Genomic DNA, 11,114 nt, shown 5'->3' with positions numbered 1-11,114 from the left:
GTCAAAAGCACAATTATAAAAGAATTGGGAATTATTTAAAATATATGGTTTTCCAATGTCATCATAAACTGAAAACAACACATTAGCATCAACGATCCAGCAAATCTGCCTAAATATGTTTGTGGACCCCAATTAACGAGTGCGTGTTTTTCTTAATCTTGCTCCCGTGGCTCGTTTGGATTCTTCTTTGATGGTCTCTTGTGGAGGAGATTGAACGTTTTCACTTGCTGAAGGAGGCATTGAAGTAATTAGCATCACTTTCTCCTCGCTAGCATTCAAACTTTTGCTTGTCTTGAAAAGGGTCTGCGTAGATGTTTTTGGTCCGTCCAAGGATGTAGTAAGAGGAGGAGTTTCTCTGAAAGCTTGTGTAGATGTTGTTTTTGGTCCGTTCAAGGATGTAGTCAGGGGAGCTCCTTTGGAAGCTGCTAAAGGCCCTGCCTCTTCGGCCACGTCTTCTTGGAGCTGACTTGAAGATGTACTAGAAGTAGGAGACGGAGGTTCGTTATTCTGCTGCTGTTCTTTAGCAGCTGATTTGAGATTTGGTGTTGTTGGGTGCTGTGACTTAGCATCTTGCTGTTGTGTCTGTGAGGTCAAAAACAGCAGTATTTCGATTATAAAAGCAAACTTCCAATAGCTATCAACTGGGGTGTGAGTGAAGTCTGAAAGATTCAGTAAGAGGAAAATGATTTTGGAAAAATAAAAGGAAAAAGAAAAACGACTTGAGACCTAAAAGCAACGAATAAGGGACATGGATTATCCAAGCTTAACGAATGTAATTATTATTGGAGTTAAAAACATCCACATTTGCTTCACTTGGTGCCACTATTATGGTGAAACATCATCAAGATTAAGCGTAACAAGCAAAGATATACTATCACTGGCAAGATGTCATGGGATGAGTAAGTAATGTTACAAGTGATTCAAATGGAAATTATTCACATTGTACATGCTATTTAATTACAAGTTCAACAAAATGAGCATGGCAAAAGGGTTATCTCAAAAGAAAACAATTTTCACAGAGACCACTTCGTCTTATCAACCCTTCCCAACTAATATAATAGAGAACTGGAGCAGAGTATGGAAGTTAGGCACATTCTACTTTAAAAGATAAAACATAAATGGATACCGCAATTCATGATTCTAAACAATTCTCAAGAGTTAAACACATACTGTGTATGTTACCCCACAATGGGTTCAACACAGAGAGAGATCTCAGAGCTAAAGAGTCATTATCGTGCAAAGCTGCAATAGATTTTGGGTGCGTTTGCAAATACTATATAGGATTGAGGTAGATAGGAATAAGGTGATACTATGCAGCGTCCAGCAACATCAAACATAAAGTTAAGATGATAGTATGCTTCAAACCAAAATATTTCTAGTACGTACCTGAGAAGGCCGAGGGGTGGATTGTGAAGCAACATATTGAAAAATCTCAAATATTCTACTCTGACCGTAGCTTGCAGCCTTTTGCCAGTACAAAAATGCAATATCTCCAGCTCTTGTCCGCAGTTCGAACAAATTGCGGTCTATTTCTGTCTCGTGCTTAGCCACGTATGGTCTAAAGAAGGAGTCATAAACATATCTTGTTCCCTGAAATACATGGAAGTAAAAGAGAGATTACAGTTATAATAGGTAAGGACCAAACTATCTAAAACTCGATACTCATGCATGAAGAGGATCACAGACCTTTGTTTTAGGGTACCACAAGTATATAAAGAAGGCCAACTTAGCTTCACTGTACATTGGAACCCTTCACAGGCAAATAAACAACAAAAAAACTTTATTCGCAAATCGAGCATAAATAAAACTTGGAAGATTTTTATATCTTCTACTTTAAATATTTACCATCCAATAAACATGTCACCAATCCTCTCACAAACTGTCAACCCAGCAGCCAAGATCCTAAAAATTCAAGATCTTACTTGTTACTACTAAACTTGCAACTAAAGCTGTTGAAGGCACAAATGCAAATGAGTAAGTTACCAATACTGGCACCAAAACCGAAGTTGCTCGATGTCAGGCTTGTTCATTTCCACAGTTTTAAAGCATTCGTAAGCAGGATAAGCATAACCCAAAACCAACCTACAACATCAAATGCAGAATATATGAATCCTCCGATGGAATGAAAAGAATCATAATTTTTAATCTGCACGAACTGAAGGTAGCACATACACAAGTCCTCTGGTTATAAAACACCCAATCATCTTGACTCCCTGTATCAGAAAAATAAATCAATCATTAGGTCAGGTTATGTACTAACAAAATCACCACTTTTTATTTTGTTTTCATTCTCCTGGAGAGTGCCTGTTAAATTCTGTTGCATAGCCGAGAAAAATGATAAATGATAAACAAAAATTTACTACGTATGCCACCCAGTTTTTGAATGATATTTTATTGCTTGATTGTGGTCACTCATTGCCTAAATACATTCCAACAATTATCTTCTCGCCTTAAGCTCCCCTGCCCTAAAAAATACAAATATTCCCCAACTGCATTGATCCGGATTAGGATTATCTGACTACAAATAAGAAAGAAAAAGAAATAGTAAAAAAAATAAAATCCATACATCCATAAATACATTACAATTGTTCGAAGAAGGGGAAAACGGGATGTAAATTGAAAAAACACTCCAGGATAGAATTACGATTGTCATATAAGTGCAATGCACTATTATTCATCTCAGCCTGTATACTAAACGCAATAAGAAAACATAAAAAGCCACCAGCATTTCTTATGATAAAACAATCTAATTACGATATCTTATTAAGTTCCTATCTAACACAAATGCACGCACATATTGAAATTCTTAATATTAAAACTTCAAATATTTTAATATTTTGAGCGAGTAAAAAAAAAAAATGAAGCGTCGGTGCGTCACCTATGCAACAACGATGGTAATATAAGAAATAGGAAATGACTTCTGAAAGCATCAAGATTTTTCGGTGTATGAACAATCGGCGCCGCGGTTGCGACGGCGAACCGTTAATGCGTCGGCGGAGATAAGAGTAAGTAGGGGTGAAGAGAGAAGGAACAGCGGGGGGACCAAGTTAAGTTTTGAATTTTTAACTTCTAGATTTTTAATTCTCAAATTATAGAGGCGGGGAACGTTTCTCTGTAGAAGGTGCACGATTTTACTGTAAGCCTCTATACTTGTGACCGTTAGAAAATAATTTTGCTCCTTTATTTTGATTAAAATTTAAACGGTCACATGGGAGCGTAAATTATGAAAAATGTCACTTCCAAATAAATTGCCAAAGAATAAATGGCCATTTTGTTACCTACGATGTCCATTTCACCCTATTTTAATTGTTCATTGGACCACAATTCATGGTACAATGTATCAAAAATACTTCCTTTTTTTTTTTTTCGTTAAGCCACTTCTCGCCACATAGGATTTTGACACTGCTTTTGGCAAAATAGCATTATTCTCTCTTATAATTTTCTTTTGCATATTTCAAGATTTCAACTCTCGACATTTTCTTTAAGAGAGATTTATGTTCGGCCATAGTATCAATTTGACTTCTTGTTAATTTGCAAATCCTGCCTTTGTCGAGCTTAAAAGGAAACGATGATCCTAATCAAGAGCTTGGTCCGTGTGCATGTGTTGGTCCTACTTACATTTTACAAGCATAATAAATGATTAATTTATTAAAATATATTTGTATGATTTTATATTTACATGATTATTTTATGTACGCTTGCTGAGTTGTAGTTCAAATCCAATAATTTCGACTGAATTTATTTTTTAACCACAAAACTAGTATATTAAAAAAGAGTTTTTTTTCCCTTTTTTTTAGGGGGGGAATAGTTTTGAAATAGTTATTTTTTAGAAAATGTGTAATTAAGAAGTAAGAAAATGTTTTGAGTTTATATGTAAAATATTTTATTGTGTGATTGTGTTATTAAAAGTTAGTTAAAAAAAAAAAAAAAAAAAAAGGGAAGCTTTGATTTAATGGATGAAAAATAGAGGTTGAAGTACAAATTTTTTGCATCATACATAGTACAAAACACATTTTAGGCACCATTATAATTAGAAATTTGGGTAAAAATGTATTTCGGAATAATATTTTTCGGGAGAATGCGTGGTTTGAAAAAAATGATTTTTTTTTATTTAAATGTAATATTATTTTAATGAAAAATGTGTGATTAAAAAGGAGAGATAAAAAAATATATTAAAATTTCAAAGGAACTGAACAAATTCTTAACTTGCATTACCATTAATACCCTAAGCCTTGGATTCTACTTTTCCTAAAGCTGAGAATAAGGACCTGTCTCTAAGGTTATACACCAAAGATTGAGGTCACATGGCATGTAATAATGCTATTTTGTTGGGCTGTCTCTGTGGTGCCCAATTCAAACCGCAAAAACTCTCACTTGATGAGACATCAAATCATGTCCTTAATTAATTGCTCCTTTTCGAAGTATTTTTATATATTTTATGAAATTGGCAATTTTTAACAACAATTTAATCAAATCTTTATGAAATTTTATAAAAATCTACTAACAATATAATTTTTAGCTAAGTCAAACAAAAGCATAATTCACTTAAAAAAAATACACTGTTGTTCTAACGAATGCTATTAAACTAGTTTTACTATGTGAACAAAATTTTGCTCCAATAGCGAAATTTTATTGGCTTTGTAGCTATAAGAAATAAAGTTTTGTGGGATATTATAAGATTTTTAAAGCATAAGAATAAGATATTATTTGCCAAAAAAATCATAGCAAGTTTTCTTGTTTATTAATTTTTACATTGCATGTTTTAACGAAATATATTAATGTTAAAAGTAGAAAAAAAAACAGGTCTTTAAGTTTGAACTTGCGCAGGAGAATGCCAATTAGATTCTAGGTGTCATGATTGGGGCGTATAGGCACCTAAATCCCACATCGGAAGTATGGGCTTCCTGTTAGGTTTTTTGACTCAAATATGGTTAGGAGTTTTGTGAAATGGTGCATTTGATTTTTACTTGGAAAGGAATATTGTATCCAAGTTGAATAAGGAAAGGAAATCTTCTCTCGGTTGAAATTCTATGCGCAATCGTAACCCAATTTTAATAGATTTTCTTACCTTTTAGGCTTTTCTATTAATTTTGTTTAAGCATTATTGTCGTATCTGTAATTTCTCTCTATATTGTCAGTTGATATACATTGTTCCTGTGCATTGACACTCTTTGTTCTTATTTACTTTTAATCTTGTTTCTTATTGTGATTTTTATTACTACATATTGTGTCAATAATCTCATTCATTACAATCCATCCGGATCCAACAAGTGGTATCAAAGTTTGGTTCTTCTTATGTGCATTGGTTGAGGTTTTTTCAAAGATGACTACCATGAAGTATGATATTCTGCTACTAAATCGCAATACAATGTTTTCTCTGTGACAAGTAAAGATGAAAGCTATTTTAGCACATTTAGATTTGGACGATGTGTTGCTGGGTTTTGAGAAGATGCCAGTTAATTGGACAATGGAAGAGAAACAATGGAGGGATCGAAAGGCTTTATCGCGGATCCATCTTCATTTATTAAAAAATATTTTACATGATGTCTTGAAGGAGAAAACAGCGACAGCTCTGTGGTTGAAACTAGAGTAGTTATGCATGATTAAAAGTCTCACGAGCAAACTGGCTCTGAAGCAAGAACTGTATTCCCATTGCATGGCCGAATGAGAGTCACTGGAGGACCATATTTCTGTGTTCAAGGAAATAGTTGCAGATCTGAAGATGTTGGAGGTTAAGTACGATGAATAGGATCTGGCTTTGATCCTGTTGTTTTCGCTGCCTTGCTATTATGCGTCGTTTCGGGACACCATTTTGTATAGTTGGAATACTTTGACTATAGACGACGCCTATGATACTTTGCACTCAAAGGAAAAGTTGAAGTATTTGGTTGGAGCTACATTGAGGAATAAGGAAGCTCTTGTATCTCATGATGATCGATAGAGGGAAAGAAGAATAACAACAATTTGTTTTGCTTCTACTATAGACATAGGGGACATATTCTAAAGAATTGCGATAAGTTGCAAGCTAAAGGTGATTTAGCTGCAAATCATAGAGCGAAACCTTTGATTTATGATGAAACAAATGTAGTTGAGGATTTTTTAGACGTCGGAGATGTGATGTTGACCGTGGTGTCTGACGTGAAATCTAGGCCTGATGAGGAGTGGATTCTCGATTCGACATGTTCGCATCATATGTATTCCAATCGAAATTTCTTTCAGACATATGAGGTTGTTCAGCAAGGTGGGGTTGTAATGGGAAACAACCAGTCATGTCATATTACTGGGATCGGTCGAGTCATATTTAGGCTACGGGATGGGACATTCAGAATAATTGATCAGGTTCGACATATTTCAGACCTGAAAATGAATCTCATCTCGCTTAGTATTCTGGATGTAAAAGGATATAAATTCTCTGGTAGAGGTAGAGTCTTGAAGGTCCGAAAGGATGTCCGTGTTATACTAGAGAGACGGAGAAGGTCTCAATTGTACATCTTATAGGGGAGTGTAAAACCAATTAAGAGACTTCTGGACAAGTTCTGTACCGTGTTGAATATTCAGTTTGGTATAGTATCTCTTGTGACGGGCTCTGAGTCGGTTCAGAACATTGCTCGAAAGAGCATTGGTGATTTTGCTTTGCTACCAATTTCAGTTGTTATGGTTGGATCCATTGAACGTAGGTACCATGGTCTCAGTGATTCCTGTAATGCTTTTGGGGATGTTGAAGGTGACAATTCCGGCAAAGGGCTTTCTATTTAAGCATGTTCTATGGTTTCTGCTACATGATGTGCTTCAACCCTATTTGGTAAACATTAATTCCTTGATAAAATTTTGAGAACCCGAGAGTATGGTTCAGGTATCACTTGTAGACGTCATGCAAACGACGATAGTTTATATGGAGAGTTTTGGTTACTGCATTAAAAAGAGTGATCATTTCATTTCAATGCAAACATGTTTATTTCTCAAGTAGAGAAATTTTGTGGAGCTCCGCTCGTTGTACTGAAATTTAAGTCAAGGTGGAGATTGTTGGGTTTTGTGACTCAAATATGGTTATGAGTCTTGGAGATTGCATATTTGATTTTTACTTGGAAAGGTATCCAAGTTGAATAAGGAAATGAAATCTTCTCTTGATCGAAATTCAATGCACAATTGTCACATAATTTTAACAGATTTTCTTACATTTTAGGACTTTTCTAGGGTTTAGAATGTGGCCTATAAATACAAGGCTCATCTATCAATTTTGTTTAAGTATTATTGTTGTGTCTGTAATTTCTCTCCATATTGTCAGTTAATACACATCGTTCCTCTATGATTAACTCTCTTTGTTCTTTACTTTTAATCTTATTTCTTGTTGAGATCTTTATTACTGCATATTGTGTCGATAATCTCATTCATTACAATCCCTCCGGGTCCAACATTTCCTTTGTGTGGTTTATATAGACTTGGATTCTCCAACCTCAATGATTAGCTTTTGGAGTCTAGCTCTTCCAAGTTCTATGACAATGGTATCAGAGCAAGTACCACGTCTTTTGGTCTCGGTTACCACTTATGGTGTATGGGCACTTGCTTGACGTGGACTCCGAGCCGAAAGCGTAGTGGTATATCACGGTTCCCATTGAGGTTATGGGCACATAAATCCCACATTGAAAGTATGGACTTCCTTTGCGTGGTTTATATAGGCTTAGGTTCTTCAATTTCAATGGTTAACTTTTGGGGTCTGGCCATCAAAATTTTATTACACTAGGGTTTAAGGCTATTGTTTTCCTCCGATGTTGAAGTATGCCATTTCCTCCCCAAAGGCCAAGTTCGGTACTTTTGTCCTCCATAGGACAACCACCAGTCCATCTTCAACTCTCCTAGAAAAATTTCTTAGCTCAATTGTTAAGTCTTCCTTTAGGGAATTTCAGAGTGGGTTTTGTTGCTTAATTGCAAAAAATTATCAAAACGACAAGGTTAGTCCTTAATTCATTTTGTTTTCTTGACTTTTTTTTTTTCCAATTTCTTGTAAGATGCATGTGCATTTTTTATTCTCCTAATTTTTCCCTAGTTTTAAAAGTTTTGGTATTGTGAGTTTAAATTTTTATATGTTGAGGTTGGCTCACATAGATTGTAAATGGAGTTAATATTCAGTTTATAAGTGTGAGGGAATGCCTCACCTCTTAAACTAGTTTTTGGGGTGAGAGACCCAATATTACCCAACACTGATATCAAAGCCTAGTTTATCAACAAGTCTCCAACCCAACAGTCACGAAGATACGAATTTGTGTAAAGAGGAGACAGGTTTGGTTTCCTGCAGGCCTTGTTGTGTGAGGAGGAGATGGGTTTGATCTCTTATAAAGCCCAATATGTAAGGGAAATATTGTTTAGATTGTCCTACATCGATTATGAATGTGGTTGGTATTCAATTTATAAATGTGAGGGAAAACCTTACCTCTTGAATTAGTTTTTGAGGTGAGAGAGGCTCAATACCACCCAAAACTATATTGGGTTCATTTCTTCATATGCCCTTCTATTCTGGGTGAATGCATGTGTTTTGGAGTGTATTTATGGAATTTGGCTAATAATCCAAGGAATATCTGAGGTAATTTTTCTGCTTTTCCGGTGTAACAAAAATAGTTGTAGGAAATTGTCTAGTGTTTTTGCATTTCGATTATTTGAAACTTGATCACTATTGAGGGCAATATAGTTACAGTTTTTGGCCTTTTCAATTAGTCTGGTTTATATACATTAGCTTAAATTCATAAAGTTTGTCGTTGTTAAATAAATATCATACATTTGATTGTTTCAGTTACAGATTCTAATATTGTTGGTATGATTTTTGTACAAGCTAGTTTGGTTCACAACATTTTATTGAAAATTATTAGTCGTCTATTAGATTAACTCTGGTTATCATCTTAATAATAATGACATAATCCAGCAGATATATTATTTGTTTGCTAACAACAATTCTAAGTTGTTATTGTTTTTTTTTTTTTTTTAATTATGTACAAATCATATTATAATGGTTTTTCCAATTCTAGTTCTTCTTGTGTTTTTTTGCTTAGAAGCTATAATGGTGAATATTGTTGGGTTTTGATACCCAATAACTCCCCGAGCTATGATGTAAAATTGGTTTTAATTTTCAGTCGACTTGGATCAAATGACTGAATGAAATGTCAACGCCACTATTAGAACGACCCAATCCCAAATTTTATGGACCACTAGAAGTGACCTAATTTAATAGTGTCGCTCGTGACTCGTTTCACCTTTTACTTGAACGGCTTTATGTTGTTACCCATTTTGGAGCCCATTAACTTGACTGTTGGGCCTTTGGGTCATGACCTTAACCTAAACCTAACTTACCATTTTGGACTATTTACTTGGGCTATGTACTTGTCTCTTTGTTGCCTCCTATGAAGAAGGACCACGGCCTCTGTTCTTTCTTCCCGTTTTCTCTGTGATTCTATTTGGTTGTTCTTCACCTGTGATACCTTTGTGGTCATTTCCTGTGTGAAATTAGTACATCTTGGTGAGCTCTTTGTGGGCAACTAAAGCAACCATGAAGGGAAAATACCGTTTGGGTCGATTGGGTTTGAGTTCGATAGTGGTGTTGATATTGGTGGTTAAATTGAGCCCCAAAAAATCTTGCATAAGGTGGATTTCATCCCTACAACTGACATTAGAGCTTGGTGGTGGTGAAAATCTAGCCAAAAAATGACCAAAAAGGGGCAAAAATCAGCAGAAAACGGACTGCCTAGTTTTTGCACCGAAAAATCGCACTTGCAAATGCGATTTCCCGTCAATCCAGAAGTTCATTGGTGAAATGGAGACCAGGGTTGAGACGTATAGGTGGAGGCGGTGCTAGGTGTACGGTGCGTTGCGGCGGTGGGTGGCAATTCCTGTAGAGGCGTGTGGCTCTGATTCTGGGAACGTTGTCTTCAAGCAGTTTGTTCCTCACATTATTTCTAACATTTTTCGTGTTGGAAGTTTTCTGTTTCAGGTTACACAGAAAATTTGGACGATTTTGCCCTTGGTGAATCAACGGTCGAAATTTCCACATATTTACTGAATTACTTTAGGCCAAAATTGCGGCCTTAAAGCAGTAAATTCGCATCTCTTGTAATTTACGGATTCAGACAAGTCTGCTCTGATAAATTGGCTGAAACCCTTATATTATCGTACTAGCAGATCATCATGTGAGGTGATCAATAGGATTAGGGGTTGTCACTACTTGGCAACCATTGCTTGTGTTAGAAATTAGGATTACTTGCTCTTAATTTTTGTGATTGAGTACTTATTTTTGAATAAATTAGCATATTGTGCTTTGAGCTAAAATTGCAATGAAATTTCGTTTGGTTGAATATATCTATTTTGTTACATCGTAAATTCCGCTGTGTTGTTATTTTCGCTAGAATACGTAGACCTTATCCATTCGAACTTTTCCTTAATCTAAGACCGCGAGTCTTACGAAACCCTAGGAATCTAGAACAGTGTATATTGCGGTCGTAGAATTACTTTGTGTGATCTATTTGCCCATTTGATTGCTTCGTTTTTTCCCAAAAATGTCTTTGCATTTCGAAGTTGGTATTTTCAATGGAAAAGATGATTTTTCAATCTCACAACAAAAAATGAAAGATATTTTGGTCCAACAAAAGGTTTCAAAAACCATTGAAGGTAATTTTTCAGTTAATTTTCCAAAAGAACAAAAAGAAGAAGCTGATGAACTTGCTTATACCTCAATCATTTTACACATGTCTGACGCTATTTGAGAAAAGTAGAAAATTAAAAATCACAAAAGATATTTGGAAAAAGTTGGAAGATCTGTATTTACTTAAATTCACTCCCAATAAACTTTATTTTCTTGAGCGTTTCTTCAATTTTAAAATGGATCCTTCAAAGGATCTTGATCACAATCTGGATATTTTCAATAAATTTGTTCAAGATATTGTTAACTGTGAAGAAATCGTATCTGAAACATATAAGGCTATTATCTTACTTAATTTCATGCTTGAGTCATATAAGGAAGTTAAAAATGTTATTAAGTATGGTATGGATACGTTGACCCCCAAGATTGTCATAGACCCACTTAGGAGTAAAGATATGGAAATTAAAGTTGAAATGAAGATAAGAGGAGTGGT

The 11,114-nt window shown here is 35.1% G+C and overlaps 1 protein-coding gene across 1 annotated transcript; it reads right to left on the bottom strand.

The window, feature by feature from the left end:
• Window positions 1-4: 4 nt before the first annotated feature.
• LOC111408868 (putative HVA22-like protein g) lies at window positions 5-3,090 on the bottom strand. The gene is made up of 7 exons (XM_023038684.1): window positions 2,879-3,090; window positions 2,173-2,213; window positions 1,984-2,082; window positions 1,846-1,902; window positions 1,687-1,750; window positions 1,387-1,590; window positions 5-582 (listed from the first exon to the last, which is right to left on the bottom strand). Exons 2-7 carry the CDS (start codon window positions 2,202-2,204, stop codon window positions 133-135), a joined length of 906 nt encoding a protein of 301 aa, XP_022894452.1. The 5' UTR covers window positions 2,205-2,213; window positions 2,879-3,090; the 3' UTR covers window positions 5-132.
• Between the last annotated feature and the right edge of the window lie 8,024 nt (window positions 3,091-11,114).

The sequence above is a fragment of the Olea europaea genome, chromosome 14 (genome assembly GCF_002742605.1).
Source record: "Olea europaea var. sylvestris chromosome 14, O_europaea_v1, whole genome shotgun sequence".
NCBI classification, from domain to species: Eukaryota; Viridiplantae; Streptophyta; class Magnoliopsida; order Lamiales; family Oleaceae; genus Olea; species Olea europaea.
This window is presented reverse-complemented; position numbering and strand designations above follow the sequence as displayed.

Bases quoted from the DNA above. Each gene is read 5' to 3' on its own strand.
- LOC111408868 (XM_023038684.1), bottom strand. From the start codon at position 2,204: ATGATTGGGTGTTTTATAACCAGAGGACTTGT. The intron at 2,083-2,172 runs GTATGTGCTACC...TTGATGTTGTAG, and splicing joins TTTATAACCAGAGGACTTGT to GTTGGTTTTGGGTTATGCTT. The intron at 1,591-1,686 runs GTCTGTGATCCT...CATGTATTTCAG, and splicing joins TGTGGTACCCTAAAACAAAG to GGAACAAGATATGTTTATGA.